The sequence below is a fragment of the Pectinophora gossypiella genome, chromosome 14, assembly GCF_024362695.1.
Source record: "Pectinophora gossypiella chromosome 14, ilPecGoss1.1, whole genome shotgun sequence".
NCBI classification, from domain to species: Eukaryota; Metazoa; Arthropoda; class Insecta; order Lepidoptera; family Gelechiidae; genus Pectinophora; species Pectinophora gossypiella.
In genome coordinates this window covers 15,306,758-15,326,218 of record NC_065417.1, presented here as the reverse complement: position 1 = coordinate 15,326,218, position 19,461 = coordinate 15,306,758, and the positions used below count along the sequence as shown (strand labels likewise).

The 19,461-nt window shown below is 37.5% G+C and overlaps 1 protein-coding gene across 3 annotated transcripts in view; it reads right to left on the bottom strand.

The window, feature by feature from the left end:
- Positions 1-538: 538 nt before the first annotated feature.
- The window catches only part of LOC126372779 (knirps-related protein-like), a 707,336-nt gene continuing 688,413 nt past the window's right edge, over positions 539-19,461 (bottom strand). For all 3 annotated transcript variants that reach the window (XM_050018664.1, XM_050018665.1, XM_050018663.1), the window contains one exon: positions 539-2,468. In XM_050018664.1, coding sequence (XP_049874621.1) covers positions 1,443-2,468 — 1,026 coding nt within the window. In that variant the 3' untranslated portion in view covers positions 539-1,442. The remainder of the gene's footprint in view (positions 2,469-19,461) is intronic.

Sequence of the window (19,461 nt, the reverse complement as noted above, 5' to 3'; positions counted from 1 at the left end):
CTGCCTGTCGTAAGAGGCGACTGAAACGGGACACTGGAGACCGTGGGTATAAGGGCGGGGGCCCGAGCCGCTCCTCATACGGTCTCCGGGAGGGACGGCAATGTGACATGGCCTCACATTGCCGTAAAACTGGGATGGCGTAGGGGTGGGGATCTACCCCGGGACGCGCTTTAGTGAAAGCAAGTGCGAGGGGAGTACCGGTGCGTTCGACAGAGATCCCGGAGCTCCCCGACATGCACAGCAGAGGGCCATCGGAGGGGTTTTAGTCGGTAGGAGTCCGACATAATCTCGTCGCTCCCCCGGGTGGCGAGGTATCCATGAGGATTTCCCCTTCGTTACCAAAAAACAAAAAAAAAGGTGTGGTGTCCTACCAACCTATTAGTATCATTATCACCATTGTCTAACAGAAGGCTCGCTGACGTTTGGGAATTTAGTTCATCTTGCGTTGCATGTATCTCTGTTTGCCCCAATTGGGACGTAGTCGTGGGTTTTTTGTGTATATATATAGGTAATAAAATAGTAAAATAATAACAAAAAGTTCGAGTGCATGAATATTTTATTTTGTACGTCTCCGTAGATTGCATTCTTTACAAACATTTATTTTGTTTAACACGCTACCTACGATTCGCTCGCGAGGCTCCTGCGCAGTCAAACATCATACATTTTACATCCATATTGAATTGTTGACCCAAACAGCGCGTGAGTCTCACTAGCTAAGTATACATTAATTATTTACATTATTGTCTTCATCTCATTTAAACATTGAGTATATAGATTTGTGACTAATTTCACTACATTGAGTAAAGAAAATAATACATAAAATACATAAACACTTTGAGCAAATGCATAGGAATGCCGTATGTATTTGAGTATATTCTTCCTTTAAGTACGTAGAATGGAATGTTTGGACTAAGGTACAGGACGGTTAACAATAAACTTAAGTAGAAAGATATTATGAAGACTATTAAAAGTATATAAAACAAAGCAATACGCTTGTATGCACCCGAATTTAACACACAACAACACGTCAATCAAAATTCTACTAAAATGGAAATAAATTATAATCAAATTATACAAAAAAAATCTAGGTATTTGTCGTAATGGAACGCTGCAACTCCCGGTTGTCTCCACTTTCAAAAATCCACTAACTAACATTTACTCTAACTTAGTATACGAAATAATTTATTTATTTACAAAGAATTTGTACAACCATCAACCGGGGTTTACCAATAACATTTTAATTATCTAAACACTACTTAAGCATACGTATTTGGATAGACTCTTTAAATTCAATCGATAACAATTCACACAACAATTCCGGAATGTTCCATTGTCCTACTTATTTTAAGATCACAATCCGATTTACTGGCCTTAATAAATTCACTGATTGCAAAAATAACGTTCTTTTTAAAAAACGGCACTAGGGTACGTCTGAGGTGACGTCAGACTTTGGTCGTGAGGTCGAGAGGATGGAGCTTGATCCTCTTGATTTGAGAGTACGAGACGTCCTCCTCTTCACTGGCAGATCCTGGGTTGCTGGCTGACTCCCCGTCCTCATTGTCGGGGGCTATCACTTCACTGTCGTCGGATCTTCGCCGCGCTGAGCTCGACCGACCATCAGACTTCACTGATAAGTCCATGGGGTTCTCTTGCAAAGGAGATTCTGAAGTTCTCCTCTCAGCTGGTGGAGTGGGAACGAATTCCGCTTCAGAAATGACGTCCTCTTGCGGCGTCGGTTGCGAGGATCGCTGTTGCTTTAAAATCTCATCGAGGAAGAATCGTTTTGACGAATCAGCATTATGGTCGTCGATTCTGACGTCATTGTTGTTCTCAGCTGCTTGTCGCAACGCTGCGTGGTCCAGGAGATGTCTGGAGTAGATTGGATGGAAGCCTGGAGGGAACAACAGGGGATGATTGGCAGCGAACGGGCTGAATGGTGGGGGCGGTAAGAACGGCGAATGGGGGAAATGAGGCAAGGAAATGTTGGCTAATGGCAACGGAACGAAGGTGTCTCTTGGTGGTGTTAGCGGTCTGTCTGGGGGCCGCGACTGCATTCTCTTCTCGTCTAACTTCGGGGACGAACCACTGCGGTGCGAGTCTGGGCTTCCAGATGGTTTGTACTCGTCCAGGCCTAATAGTGCTAGTTCTTCTTTCGTTCGTGGTCTAGCCAATCCGGGGAAGAGGTGTGGTGGAAAGGGTGGAGCGAGGGGGTGTTGTGATTGAGGGTGCGATCTTGGGGGGGACCGTGATTGGGCCGCTTGCTGTTGCTCCTGGAGCAGGCAGTGGATCTTGAACCAGTTGGAGCGTCTTCCGTACCTGGAGCCGGACTTGGACATGCCCACCATGAGGCACTTGCGCAGGCGACAGGCTTTGCAGGCGGTGCGGTTCTTCTTGTTGATGACGCATTCTCCGTTGTTCTTGCACTCGGTGATAGAGTTCAAATTGTTGTACGAACGCCCGAAGAACGACTGGAAACAATGGAAAATAATTGGTTATTACATTGGTTTTGCTATGACGTAAATAATTTAAGACTTAGATGCTAAGTTATCACTTTCCATATTGGAAATTACGAAGGAATGTTTTGGAATTAGTGGTTATTGAAACATAAAATGAATGTTAAACGGATTCTAATCACATAACATTTATAAGCTCACGCTATATTCCAATTGGGATGCTAATTATTCTTTCCGAAAATGAATGTCGAGATAAAGTAACTACTTAACGATACGAATCGCATAAATTTTATATTAATCAAAGCAGTCAGATTCACTATCAAGACTATGTTAGACGTAAAGGTGTATTTACACGGGCTGCTGGTTGTCAGCGAAGCGAGTAGATCTGATAGTGAAAACCCCTCCTAAGTCGTTCACGGTTAAGTCGTCATTTCCGGTGGATATAGGTCATAGGTTCGGTGCCGGTTCGGTGATCGTTTAAGTACGGTTTTGTTTTCGCTCGGCCTTGGGATTTCGGCAAGTTTATGTAATTCGTTTTACTATTGTTTTAAGTGTTTTGTTTTATTTGACTATTGGCAAATTTGTGTTACGGAATGGAGCTGCTTAGGCGTTTTCGGATACGTAAAATGTTCTAAAGTGCATATATTTGTTTATTCATATCTTTTGAAAATACCATGTCTGATTCAAAAAGAAGTATTTCAGTCAAGCATTTCAAAACACACCTGTATCATAACTATTAGTAACATCTTTGTCATCTTTGAATAATTAATACCTACTCCAAATACTGTTTATTACAATCTATATATATAAAACAAACATTCCACTGGATCCGTCGCCTAATCCGAGTTTAACGACTGCGCCCGCGCACTAAAATTCACGTCACGCGATCGTCGATTTAAAGATGGCATTGTGTCAGTTTAAATTCGCGATCTATGACGCGAATGCACCCGACCCCCGATTACAATTCGCAGTCAGTTTGCGTTTTGCAACCATTTTGGCATCGGCAAACGTGTCGCGTTACGCCTAACGTAACTTTTTTTGGTTTTAAACAATGTGGGGCGTGTTTTGGATATTGTTTAAGTAGTTTCGTGACAGAATTCCAAGTGAATGACTAAACGAGTAGGTGATTGCATTAATATGTGTACGTCAAAGTAATGGGAGGTCTATTTGCAACGACCTCTGTGGTCCAGTGGTAGAGCGCGTTGGGCTGACGATCCGGAGGTCCCGGGTTCGAATCTCAATGGGGAAATCTTTAAGTGTAACTATACTAAGTTTACACAAGATAAGGTACGGTTATAAATTGAAAATCACCTACTACAAAGTCGTTCAGAAAAAAATGTTAAAATCATTTCTCATAAGCAGTATGTTAGCTAAGGAATGTTAATAAGGTATGTTTGTTTTTTCTTTGACTGTGTCGAGAAAACAACTCCTGTAACAAATTGCATTGAATAAATAACTTCACAAATCCAATCAATGGGGAAATATCGCAAAAATTGCACTGTGATCCCTAGTTTGGTTAGAAAAAGCTTAACTTGACAAGCTTAACCCAATTGTCCGAAAGTATCCGTGATTCGGTAGGTAAAATTCTGTATATGTGGAAGTGCGTGAAGGAAATGCATATGTGTAAGTATATTAGGCGAAGTGTGAACTTATATGTATACAAATGTAAGTACTTTGTTTCTTATGTAAATGACATGTAATATGTTGGAAAATAAGAAATAAATTCTCTTTAACCAGAAATTCATCCCTCTAGGGGTGCTTTCCGGAATAAAAAAATTCTATGATTTTTCCTGGGTATCAAACTATCTCCATATCAAAGTTCATCTAAATCAGTTCAGCGGTTTAAGAGTGAAAAGTTAAACATACAAACAGACACATTTACTTTCACATTTATTATATCAGACTGTGAATTTTCTAAATCGTAAATGATCATTAAATGCTCATTTTGATGTTGCTGTCTATCTAACTTTTTATTTTGGACTTTAACGTTTCTAGCCACTCTGTGTAGGTATTCATTGAAATTAAAATTAATTACCCGATATTATATTACTTATCGACACTAAAGTCCTACCCCAGAAATTATAAGCCCATCGAGTTGTGGAGATAAATTTTAAATATATGATCATAGCACCATTTAAATAATATTAGATAGACTATTAATTTGCAAATTTACAACCAATTTGGTTATTTGAATATAGAGGGTACAGTATAAACAAATTATTATTTTATTATAATATATTATGATCTATTTTTATACTTCTCTTCGTCTACTATTTTTAGTTTAGTTTTGCATAGTGAATCTTAATCAGCCAGATGAAGTTCATATTTCTCACCCACGTCCCGTATCCTTCATACAAAAAACCTCGTTTTACACAGACACTACACATTGACGTCATCGTACACGCGCATCTGTGTGTGTGACGTCTGAGGCCCATACGATTGAAGACTAAAGTGAGACCGAAGGGGGTGAGGTAAACCTAGGTCGGCCGCTGGTGGGGAGCGGAGAGTTCTACACGCAGTGTGTGGTGTTCTATACGCAGTATCATTCCTTATTCTATGTTTCAGTATAAAAAAAATAAAAATACAAGATTACACGAGATATCTCCATTTGCCCACTTGTTTTTAATGTTCCTCTTTTTTAATTTATTATTATTGTTTTTTTTATTGTTCATTTATTTTGTACTTCTTTTAGATATGTTTACTTTATTATGACCAATACCAATGTATCACATAGAAGAGCGGGGCTACTAACACAAGCAAATATTTGCTTAAAAGTTGTCCCAAACACGAGGATTGTATTGAGTTTTGGTAAATAAATAATTTTTGATTTTTTTTTATTTCCCCGAATACTCATAGAAAAATTCTTACCGTTTACCGCCAAACTGGTAAGTGTGAGCGAGACAGACAGTCCGCGTGCTCCCTCTTACTGTTTAGCAGCTTATGGTCATTAAAGACTAAAGTAAGACTCAGAGGGGGTGAGGTAATTTTAGGTCGGCGCCCGATTCGAATTGGTGCGGGGTGGAGAGATACCGTTTTATACGTAGAATTATTCTTTATAAATATGACATAATATACAATCTATTTCATTGATAATAAACAATCTATATTATTGTTTTTTTTTAAAAAAAAACAACAATAAAATAAATTATTTTGATTCATTTTTATACTCATATTTCTCGTATAATAATTGGTGTACTCTTACTTTGATGTTGTTATACACACATATCAATAACACCATTTCCTCCTATGACTATTATACTCAGAACCTGCACTTGAAACGATCTTATAACTTTCAGAGTTCAACTCACACTGGTAATTACTTGAACAGAATCTTAGCATAATATTCGAAGTTTATTATCGAAGGAAGTCACGGACATTTGCCAGAAGATTATAGGTATAAAGGTGTAGTATAGAATGCTTTATCTCTAGTAAGAGCAATTAATGTAAATCGTCGGCCCAGTGTGATATTATAATTAACAGGCAAGATAAAAGGCAGGACGAGTGTCGTACTAATTGCATAAGCTGTTTACAAGACAAGTGATGATGAGCAGAAAAGTGCTTCAGTTTAGTAAGAATATATTTAAAAGCGATTTTAAAAAATAATTGAAAATAAATTGAACCTATTTATTTTGTAAATTTTAATTTTAAATTGATTTAATTTTAATAAACATATTTTAATAATATTACTTAATAAACAAATGTTTATTTACACCATAAAAAAGTTACATTTTAAAAAAAATAAAACAAATATGACAGTAAACAAAACTAAAAATTAAACAATAAATTCAATTTTCATACACATCGGCGGATATGCTTGACAAGTTAATAAAACATGCAGAGCTAGTTCCGAATCAAATACTAGCAATTAGTAAGTATAATAATTAATTAGTACCTATTAATTATTGTTAAATTTATTGTTAAAAATATTTGAAAATTATATATTTTTGTCGGCCATCTTTTTCCTCGGCAGTACCAGGCAATAATGAGCGCGCGTATAAATCGCGAGTGGCGCAAGCGCAGCAGATGAGCGCACCGGCACCTTTAACCCTGCTTTGACCGATTTCTGATTAAAGATTCTATGTCAAAACTTTGTTATTACACACGAGACTATTAACAATATTATTTTCGACCACATACTTCTTGACAACCTTTTTACGAAACGTCAAAACGATATGTGACGTCATTTAAACGCAGAATTTATTGTGACGTGACATAGCCTATAACCAGTAGACAATCAAGACGCTTCTAGTGACACCTCATTAGTTACATTCTGATAAGTAAGTGTTTTATAAGTTAGGTAGAAGAGACGTACATAAACACATATACGAGTCATCATCATCACCAGCCCATTAACGTCCCCACTGCTGGGGCACGGGCCTTCCCTATGGATGGATAGGGAGATCGGGCCTTAAACCATCACGCGGGCCCAGTGCGGATTGATGGTTATTAACGACTGCTAATGCAGCCGGGACCAACGGCTTAACGTGCCTTCCGAAGCACGGGGGAGCTCGAGATGAAAACTTTTTTTTTTGTGGTCACCCATCCTATGACCGGCCTTTGCGAAAGTTGCTTTACTTCAACAATCGCAGACCGAGCGCGTTTACCGCTGCGCCACCGAGCTCCTCTCTGCATATACGAGTACATAGTGGTAAAAAACATAACCTTCCTTTTTTCTTCGCCGTAACATAAGCTCACGATACACGATATAAACGGGTACTTAAGCTACGCCTACTGGTATTATGTGACATCACTCATGCTTGTAATAACTATCGGGGTAGTCAGAGGTACATCCATCGCTCCATCGCATCCAGGTAAAGTATGTACCCACACTTCACCGAGCTTTTTTCAGTCCTTCGTCGTTTTCGAGTAAAAAATACTTAATTACTTGTGCCTCTGTCCACCCCGATAGTTATTACAAGCAAGAGTGATGTCACATAAGACCAGTAGGCGTTGCTTAAGTACCCGTTCGACCTCCGACCTCAGAAGCCACACGGATTCACTTTGCTCTCACTACCTTCTTATGACCGCAATCCTCGTAAAGTGAATTTAAATAAAAATTTCGCAATAGGCATCGCTGCTAACTTTCGTTGTATCTAGAAGGGTATACAGAGTAAAACAAATGTATTCCTTACAAACAAACGCTTTTTGTTTCATCGTGTAAGAATTAACAGTTTTTACTGCAACAGCTCAGAACTATAATCCTAATTGCGGTAGGTACATCCATCGCAAGACGAACTAAGTACTACCGCTTCACCGCTTTTTAGAACTAGATTTATAAACAACTCAAAGCGAGATCCAACTTTGAACGAATGTCAATAACATCTGAATTCATTCAGATTCGAACCTGGGACCTCCGGATCATGAGCCCAACGCTTAACGACTGGACCACGGAGTCCGTAAACAGTCCAGTAAAAGCTCCAAACTAATAGGTATAGGGAATAACTTCTGGACTACATCATTGGACTTCCCACCGAACAGACATCAATATAATTTAAATGTACCCACTATTTTTTTTATTTATTTTTATATTTTTTTTACTGTTTTTATCTTCGGTACCTTGACGTTGGCAGAATCATCGTTTCTAAACGATGCAGCCATAAATTTAACAAAGTAAAGTGAAGTGAAGACGAGCTTTTTGGCGGGAGACGGGAACGGGACAGTTGCTTTCTTCATTGAATAATCTAAATAATTAATACGAAGTGGTGTTTTGTGGTTGATGATCGCATTAAGTTAGTCGGAAGACATTCGCGAGTGTTATTATATTGGAGTATTCAATGAACAAAGTGTATCTGCCTATTTTCGCTTCGTGCCAAGAAGCCGCTTCATAACTTGAAAGTTTATGCGGACTTTCGAGTTAATTCGTTTGGGGTTCGGAGTAGGAGTCTACTCCGAGGGTGGGGGCTTAGGTTTCATCATCATCACCTTTCATCATTTCATTATTCATCAAGAAAAAAAATACGTAAGACATGGCTGTATGGGCATAGTTCCCTTTGCCTTACCCTTCGGGGAAAACCAAAACAAAAAAAAATGAAGTGAAGACGTTTTCGTTCTTTATCCTCAAAATCTAGGAAGAAACAACATGATTTGACAAAAAACATACCTACCTACCTCAAGCATAACTAATAAGTTTGTATTATGTACAGACATTATTAATTTTGAAAGTCAAACTATTGTTGTCTGTGGCACGGTAGCTGATCTCTGAACCCTCAGAATATAGCAGCTTAAACTGTTAAATGACACACATAGACATTAAGTGAAAACAAAACGATCATCCTAAGAGCGTAATGTTGAAACTAGAATGTCCTTAAGGTTTATTATATTTTTTACTTAGTGTAAATTCTGCTTATATTGCACTCTTCTTCTATCGTGTGGATTGTGAGGTGAATTACCAACCTCATCAACCCTGGTGTCAGGGTTATTATTGAGCCGCCAAAGGCTCATGTAACGACTACTTACTTACATCAGTAGGTAAGTAGTAACTGGGACCAACGGCTTAACGTGCCTTCCGAAGCACGGATCATCTTACTTTTTGGACAATCAGGTGATCAGCCTGTAATGTCCTAACCAAACTAGGGATCACAAAGTGATTTTTGTGATATGTCCCCACCGGGATTCGAACCCGGGACCTCCGGATCGTGAGGCCAACGCTCAACCACTGGACCACGGAGGTCGTCATATATATACGTCATATACGTATATTGCACTTACAAGCATGCTATCCTTTCAAAAACAATATTGCACTTACAGCTAATGGTCGCAAAGGGTGCATCAAATTATATACCTGGTGCACTTATCTTTACACACTTGCTAACTAGGTATACCCCATTTGCTAAGCGTTTATGGATGTAATCAATATTATACGAACAGTTCGATGTAAAGTTCTATCATATAGCTGTCTCAGTATCATCTATCTCCCTTGCATCTATCCCGTTTTTGTGTGTTTATTTTTACCCAACTTGAAGTTAATTTTTATAGGGTGATAGTGACATCGTAACGAAAACTTTGAGCGATGATTCAGGCCATGATTCTGAGTTGATATCAAATTAAATTTTCCGTTGCAAAAGTAGAGAACGGAAAGTAATTAAAAAGACAGTAAAATTTTCATGAATTTTCGGGCAGGAAAATCCACTTGGTATTAACTCAGAATCATGGTCCGAATCAACCCCCTCAGTATTCGTTACGATATCACTAACACCGTGTAAGTATACCCAAAACCGATTCCTGGATGAAGTGAACAGTATCTACCTTTCCTTCTAAATGAATTTTAGTCTTCTTCTCGTGTGTGGGATATGAGACTAATGACCGACCTTATCAACCCAAGTGTCAGGGTTACTACTAAGCCGCCGAAGGCCCCTGACAAAACAACATACTTCCTTAAGTAAATATCCCACAAGGACTTACCACAAAAATCACTTTGTGATCACACCCTTGGCTGAAAGTAAGATGATTTGTGCTTCGGGCACCTTAAGCTGTTGGTCCCGGCTACTATTTACTTAAGGAAGTATGCGGTCTTTACGAGAGCCATTCAGCGGCTCAGTAGTAACCCTGACACCATGGTTGATGACGTCGGTCATTGACCTTACAACCTACACGATAGAAGAAAAACTGTAGCATATTGGGTGCTTGAGCGGTCGGTCCCGGCTGGGTACAATTTATTGATAGTTTCCAATCGACAAATACAAGACCTAGAACTTAGCTCTTCATTTGACCTAGGCAAACAAGATCCTAACTAGTTCAGGATCAACAATGTTTGCTCTAGACTGCGGTAGGTATTAAAATTCACCATAAAATGTGCACCATTATGTTTTATACCATGTTTTATGGAGTCTTGATGGTTTGGCAGCTCTCGCATTCCTATTTTATGGTGATTACTTTGTAAAACCTCAGCGTTATACTACTGACGAGTTTGGGTCACCAATATGTTGGTTAGATTACGAATCAACAGAAGAGCTTTTAAAATAGAATAGTTATTTATATTTTTATGTTTTTCCTTTAAGTACATCTTTTTCTAAATATTTTTCTTATACTTACCCACTGTATTAATAAATAGTCTTATTAAAAAGGATGCCTAATTTAAGGATAAATTGTAATTCCTATTTAATTGGTTCCCCAAGACACAGGCTTAGCCTAGTTTGGGGATCCCTGTTTAATTAAGCAATGTTATTATCTGTATTTTTGTAATTGCACTTGTTTTTTATTGTTTAACTGTATATTGTCATTGTGTTGTTGTAAGTTTTGTGCAATAAAGATTATTATTATTATTATATCTTTGTGTGAGGGAAGTCAGTAACTGCCTGTACGCTACGGGATGTCAAGAACGTTTACTTACACTACCCGGCTAGTTTGTGTCACAACAAAATAAAACTCTGCCTTAAAGTCGTAAGACCGAATGGCCTTTTAAAATCCAAATCCCATTGTTTAAGTATTGCGCCTGGAAATCTCGGCCTTAGGAGGTTCATCATCATCAATTTAAGAGCCACGCTCTTTTCGGTGCAGCATTTTCCATGCTACTTTTTTAGGGAAAAATAAAGCAGTGGTTTCCCTCTTGCCTTCCGCCCCGCAATACTCTATCTGACGCAAGTAGATGGCGCCCAGAGGCCAGCTTAGGAGGTTATGTACTATAAAATAGTAATTAGTCAAAGGTATATCCATCGCAAGATGAACTAACTACCCACACCTCACCTAGCGTTCTGTTAGACCAACGTGATATGTGGTGAGTTGTATCGCCGTCTATAATGGTCGAGCCAACTGCGTTAGTGAAAACTACACTCTCGATAAATGATTAGCTCATTGGTGCAAATCCAATGTCAGGGTTCGAACAGGCCCTGGACCACTCGACTAGTAATTATAATTCCATAGAAAACTGAAAATTGTGACAGCGCGTATGATGCGAAAGAACTTTGGTCAAATTTCAGTTTAATGGCGGTGTCGTATGGGCTGATAATGTTTTAAATATTACCCATACTTTCATCTAGAAAAGTGTGAAATATTAGTCGAAACCGTCGACTAGACAGTCGTGTAACAACAACGATACAATCGTGAGAACATCCCAGATACCTCTCAACTTAATTTTTGACCTTTCGACTTCGCAACTTTAACTTTACCTCTGTCAAAACTATAATATTTTAGACTCTTGTCTTATTCCATAGGCAGTAAAAGTCAAATTGGTTTTATGAGTGTGAAAGTGAGTGTAAGTTAAAGAGTGCAGTGTCATGTTGCGTTTGCGCACGGAAGCAGTGACCTGGACTGGTTGTTTTGATTGCGACTGACATACAGACAATCGATTACTATTCAGATATGAACCGATGCCGCATAATCGGGCTAGGGAAAGGTGATATCAATTTGGTGGTCTTGATTCTCGATTTTCGGATACGCGGTTTGTGCCTTATCTAATCTCAAATAGTAAAAGTGCTTTTATTCTCACACTTTTTAATAAGCAAAGGAAACATGTAAAAAAAATACAATTTGTAAAATAATCAGAAATATAAGTAACTTCTCCACATCCATTTAGACGCTTAAGTGCTCTGATTCTGACCTAGTGTAGTGCCTTTGAACCTTAAAGATTTTATTAGAAGCGATTATATATTTTCTATAAAAGCTTAGACTGATTAGGACTTAAAAGTTACTGATTATTTAACGATGACATTTCAAGTGTTAAAAAGCACTTTAAAAGATTTATTAACCGATTGCTATTTAAGTTAATCGATAAATAATAAAAAATGCCTTAACGGGATGATAAGGCACAAGTGACTTTTCAAATACCCGCATCGAGACTAATTTGCTAATATTTTCTTAATTTTATTGATAATTTTTGACACCTACGCAGACGTATCATCATAACGGGTTTAAAAAAAAATTTCGTCATAATCTTACGACTATATTTCCAATTGGGCTAGTCAGAGGTACTTCCATCGCGAGCCGAATTAAGCACCCATGCTTCACTTGAGCTTTCTGTTAGACCAACGTGATTGGTGATCAGCCGTATCGCCGTCTAGTGAAAACTGCACTTTAGATAAATTAATAATTCCATATATTTACTTTATATATAGGCCTATACAGATGGCCATAAATAATATTACTTAACACAATCACACCAGAAATATGGTAAAGACATCGTGCAGCCATTATTGATAGAGCTCCAGCTAAGTAGTTAATGCCATCTGCGGCAAATCTACAATAAGTCACGTCAAAAAAAAATGCTAGAATCAATATAATGAACATTTAAAATTATGCTTCTGTATATAAATTTATAAAAAGTCGAGAAATATAATCGTAAGGACTTCCAACATTCCAACAGTTCTGTTAACTATTTTGGTTTCTAAAAGAATGTTCTAATTCAGCGGGGCGTTATAAACAAAAAGTCACCTTTATAATCACTTAGACACAAGACACATTACACGTATTGACGCTGCGGAGGTTGGGCGAACAGAGAGAGAATGAAGAAAAGAATGAATTTAATATGAGTACCCGTGAATGAATACTAAACAAGTTCAACACACATACCAACTGTCGCAGACTTCTCCTGCGGTGCGGTAGAATTTGCCGCTCCAGAATTGGCTTGCACAGCCATGACAAAAAGTGCATGACCCTGTGACAATTATAGTCATGAATCGTCTGAAACAGACGTATGAGGCGTATGAAGGACTTCACGCACGCACAGACCCATTGGCTGCCTCATGTCAGGTACGGTCACGAGCATTAATATGTATACACTTTGATACCAGGTCACATTAACTTTTTTGACAAATTGAACTATAAGTCTCACTAAATGTCAAATATGTTAGTGCGACAGAGTCCTAAAGTGGGTACATTATATTGCTCATGACTGTACAGGCGTCGTGGTAGACTTCAAGACGGCGTGACGACTTGAACGCTTGCCGGAGCGACTGGTCGGAGTACGCACACTACAGGACCGCGAAAAATGGAAAGAGGAAAGGGAGGCCTTTGCCCAGCAGTGGGATCTTTTAGGCTAGATTAGACTTCTAACAATAAAAAATGAGTTTCAAACAACAAGCCTTTAGACACACCCCGGAAACTTCATACAAAACACCTCGTTGTACACAGACACTACACATTGACATTATCGTACACGCGCACCTATGTGTGTGACGGCTGACGCTATAAGATTCAAGTCTAAACTGTGTTCGAGGGGGGTGAGGTAAACCTAGCTCAGACGCTGGTGGGGTGCGGAGAGTTGCCGTTCTATACGTAGTAGTATTCCTTATTCTCTGCTTTAGAGAAAATCATACCTTCCCAACATTGTTGACAACAACAACTCAACTTACTAAGACATTCAAGACCTTAACTTATCAACACGCAGATGCAATAACACTGTTGTACATCATAATCCGTACCTTGAACTGTATAGAACTCAAAATACTATAGAAAATTATGCAATGGTCTAGCCGACGACATGTTGACGGTATTTCGTGATGGGAATACAAAATGGCCGATACGCTCCAGTAAGTGAAGCTTGGTGAGCCAACTTGTTGCGACAAATTTACTACGACCTTTGTTCGAAACAATGACAATTAGTACACCGTTGGAGAATGAGGGATTTTCCAGGCTAGGTTCCCCAAAACTAATATAGATGCCGCTGTAAAAATTTTCTTCCGTTTTACCTTCTTATAAAAAACATAGAACACGTTCAGCTGCTTCTCTTCCCGGGCATGTCGTAAAAACCGACAGAGGGATTGTGTCCTCTAACATGATGGACTAATGTTATGGGCGATAGGCTGATCCCTTATCACCATAAGGTTCTGATGAACCATCATATCCATCTTTGGACTTCGTATCAACAGTGGGATTACGGGCGTGAGTTTATGTATGTATGTATGTTTATGTTTACCTTCTAATTTCACGGGTAACAGACATATGCATCTTTTATCTTTGTTTTTGGGTATAAATGATGACCCTTGTTATTACACCCAGACCCAACACGTCTTCCACCCATTATTATTCTGATCAAAATAAAGAGAAGCAATATAGGTAGCAACATAATTCTGTACATAATGTGATCTAAATATCAAGCAATAATTATTTTTCTGTATGCTTCTGCCATCACATCATATTTTGGAATAATTACAGTCATGTCATGAGCAATATAATGTACCCACTTTAGGACTCTGTCGCACTAACATATTTGACATTTAGTGAGACTTACAGTTCAATTTGTCAAAAAAGTTAATGTGACATGGTACCAAAGTGTATGCATATTAGTGCTCGTGACCGTAAATACCCGAGTAATGAGATAATAGATAATTATCACGTTAAATTTTGGCAGCGCCATCTATATAAATTTTGCGGGACGTATCCTGGAAAGTCCTTTATTACAAAAACGTAAAAAATCTTGCGTAGTTAACAAATACAATGTGTGAATAAAAAAAACCTGTGCCTAATCTAAAACAATCAATACAGTCTAACATTTATAAGCTATTAATTTAAAAATGTAGCTATAAATTAAAAGGTGCATGTCGCAAATCGATTTTTCGCAGACTGCATGTAAACAACATCGATTCTAGATTACGATAATTATAGATTCGAATTTCGAATCTGCGTGTCGAATGCTGTTCTAACAGCTAACAGTCGACAAATAAAACATGGTGCACGCCAAACTGAATGAGTGCAGATTGGAATCGATCGATTGCTGTGTTGAATCGAGACGAATCGATTGGCACGCTGTTGCCGGCATTGTTTCGTTAGAGGCAAATCAACCGATTGATTTTGATCCAGTTTTTAATTAGTTAGCGCAAGGACGGAGATTATTGTCTGTGAAATCTACATTGATTGGATGAGGCAAATGTTAGGGTCATTGGTTCGAACACAAAACTATCAGAAATAATAAAGTAATTAATTACCTATAATTCGCTGCTAAAGGTTAGATAAACATACACACATAAACAACTACACACAACAACTTACAATTATATCCCAAATGCGGTAAACAGAGATACATCCATCGCAAGATGAACCTGAAGGATGTTATGAGATTTTGATGACATTACTATAAACAGAAAAATAACTAAGTATACCAATTAGATAGCAATGCCTAACTAGACTTAGGCGGTTAAAAAGGACACATGGAAGCGATTCATCTTAAATCTAATATTGCTATCTGACAATTGCGTATAAAAATTACTCCGTCAACAAATTAAAGTAATTGATTCAAGTCACTTTTTTAGCCCTTTTGTATTACACAAATAGTAACTTGACATTTATTTGTTTAAAATATAAAACAAAATAACATCGTAAACTTAAAGATACACTACACTAAACCCACCGCTGTCAATCTTATATTAAATCAGATAGAAATAAAATAAATATTAACCCTTCAAATGTCGTAGGTCTGAATAAAACCGATAAACCACGAGCCGTTAGATAGGTTCTAAATAAAATAAATTTCTCTTAAGGGCAAGAAAAAGTCGCCCGCTACTCGTGACTGAGCGGCCGGTGGCAAAAACGTGCGAACCGCCACTGCTCCAATTATTGCGTAATTTGAACACGACCAGCCAACGTACAATTGTAGTAATTTAGTGTAGTTACTGGATACTTATGATTGTCTGTATTGTGCTACTGGTGTTCGCTTTTTAAATGTTATTACTTTATGGGAAGCGGAGGGAGTTGGTGCTTTTTCTGAACACACATTATGTCGACGCTTAGTGATTATTATAGGCGATATATAGGTACCAGTATAATCTAACCGAACTCTTATTCGTTACAAGAAATTCATTTTAAATGTTATATTATATCGTCGCCTTATATTAAAAACCGTGTAAGCGGCTTTTTGAAAATCACATTCAGGAGTGATTTTCTTCAACAAAACCTCGGTTGCTTTCAATTAATTTTAATCTGGGTAATAATTGATGCCTCAAATTTAAAACTAGCATGTCTATTGCGAGGTTTTGTTAACGAAAATCACATCCAAATGAGATTATTCAAAAAGATGTTTACATTTTTAATAATATATAATTTCCGCTGATATTTAATATAGTTTTACAAGACTATATTAAATTACAAGACTTACAAGAGATAAAGGTGTGCTATACTGTCTATGTATATTTCGTTTGTCAGTCCTTTTGTGTTATAAATAAATAAACATATTCCAGTATTTGCTTTAGCGACAGCTTAACCCGTTGCCGGTCGCACGCCCGTCACAAATTATATTCTAATTTGGAGCACATTTAAATTGCGGTACAGCACGCGAACGGAAAACGTTCAACGGAAAAAGATATTCGGGTTAAACTTAGTTTCGTAACCCGGCATAATAAATCATCGCTACTAAGTCGTGTGGCTGACATACCCGGGACGTACTCAGGAGCTCCTTACTGAGGTCAAAGGTAGTTTTTAATTATTATTTTTACCAAGAAAACCAATGGTATTTGTGTGGATTTTTAAAATTAACAGGTTTGAAAAGATATTCAGATTCGAGAGGTTATTATTGTGATTAGAGTGACAATTATCTTAACTATGAATATATTACCTAATATTCTTATATCTATTTTGACGCCAAAATTATGCCACCATTGCTGAGACAATATTACAGACTTTTTAGACAGCTGTTACTGTTACCTGTCTTTAATGTTTATCAATTTATTATATTTCAAATGATATTCGTGCCTGTTTGTCTCCTGAGAACCTGGCAATATTGTTATTTAAGTCAATTGCTTCAATGCGGCCTCTTTAACCTCCCAGGGCACATAATCTGCCTACACAAGTAATTTTCTTTTTAGCAATACTCAAATTAGGAATCTCTTGATTAAATTAATATGTTAATTTAATTTAAAATAAACCATCCAAACATTACCCATGGCCGACCAAAATGTCTCCCTGTACTACTAATTTGTTTTTAAAGGTTTCTGGAAAGAATTATCTGTGTGTGTAATCGCGTATTGTGCGGGACAATCGAACTAGACGCCATTGTTCGAGGAGTAGAAGGTTTCTTCTACTTGAAAGGAACCGCGGCTATTTGTCAACCACTGCCTCTGAGGTTAAAAGAAAACAAAAGTAGCTTTTAGGCTGCGGATTCTACAACAACGCAGCGGAAAGCGGGAATCAGTGGTGATATAAGCAGAGTGATTAGGCGAAGTGTCAGTGTATAGGTATACGCTTTTATATAGAGCCATTCTACACCTAACCTGATTACTCTGTTATAGATAGACAGACGGAGGGAGCGACAGAGACAACTAATTAGCTTGCGCCAGATGATTCAAGAAACTCTTCACGGCAAGAGTGAATAGGAACTTTCTAGGTAAGCATCTCCCAACTTTGGCCATATCGTCACTTACCAACATGTGAGATAGTGGTCAAATGCTAGCCTATATTCCATAAAAAAGTTTTGCACCCATTAACTGACACCGCCCAGCTAGGTCATAGCTCGTATTCATTGATATATACGTATATGTATTTATTGCAAGTCACAAAAATAGTTACAAAATAGCTCCTATGCTAGTTGCTAATAATAATCCATTTTGGGCTCTTTCTCCTCTATGTAATAATATCTGACAACTCTCTAAGCCGAGGTTGAAAATAGCAATATTGCTTTTTAAGATGAATTCCTGTGGACTGACTGAAATGTGGCCTTTTCAGTCAGTCCCCAGGAATGCCGCACGCTTGTTTCATTTTCGCCCCCGCCTCCGCTTGTGGAGTCGCTGCCTGCTGTATTCAATGCCACAGTCTAATGGTCTGTAGTGAATTAAACTAAGTAATAGCCTATATAAGTCCCTGTGGACGTTTGAAGGGTTAAGTTGAAGCGCCCTTTGACTTAGAGGTGCTTTGATTAACATTCTTGAAAGGTTTTTGCCTAAGTTTAGTCGGCGAATAATTATCATAATTGCAAGGTTTTGTAATAAAATTGATGTACCTCTCGATCGATTCCTAAAAGTGTTCAAACAAATTAAAATAGGTAGGTTTACCTAATAGGTTAGAAAATCATTGTTTAATTCGTAAATTATTATAATTATATTCAAAATTTAAGTAAGATAAATATTTGTTATGATATATTAACAAAAAATATAATAAAATTTTTATTGTCATTTAATGAAATAGTAAAAAGCCTATAAAATTATAAATTAAACTTAACTCTTTCTACAAACCACAAGTTACCACAGAACCGCTAACGTGATGCGTTAAATAATGACAGATAGCGCCTTTAAAAAAATAAAAATGTAAGTACCAAAATAAAATCAAACTATCAACATTCAAGCACAATACATCACGCCATCACAGTAGAGACACAGATTTATCAACCGTGTGCAGACGCCGCGTCGCAGGCGCACATTTACATACAAACGGCGGCGGCGGCGCTGCGCGAGCGCTGCTGTTAATTACGGACGCACAGACGGACAAATTGACGCGATTGTGTTTGTGCCTCACTGGGTTTCGCTGGGGTTACGCTTCTTATAAGACTTATAGGCTTTTTTAACTTTAATTAAAGCACATATTAACGGGTTCTTACCGCGTTTTTTAACTTTGTTTTGTGTCATATATCGAAGATCATTATGCTGTGTGTGTGTTTTTGTGTGTTTTTATCTATCTATCTGTCTTATAAGATTTTTAATCTAGTTTTATCGAGGTTATATCTTTTGTTTTTTGTAATACCAACGTAAAAATCAACTGCTGACTAAGTATAGGACAATGCAGGATTATAGTTTATTATTTATCTTATAAAATATATAGTTTATAATAACTTTTTTCTTTATTTAATTTATACAAATTGTAGCACATTATTCATTATGAAAAGTAGCGTGTGTAAGTATAATTAATATTGTTACTTTCACATGAATCAAATCAAAATTAGTTTAATATTTCTAATAGTTTACAATGATTTAGTATGATTTTATGCGCATTTTAAATTATACTTTTTGATTACCTAATTATTCTTTCATCGGATTCTTTTAAAAGATTTTCTTATCTGGCTTTAAAAGTATATTTCGTCGCGACTCCAATATTTAGCAAGTTCCTTCACACTAAGGTTGTCTGGAAAAAAATACTATTTAGCCATAACGCTGAC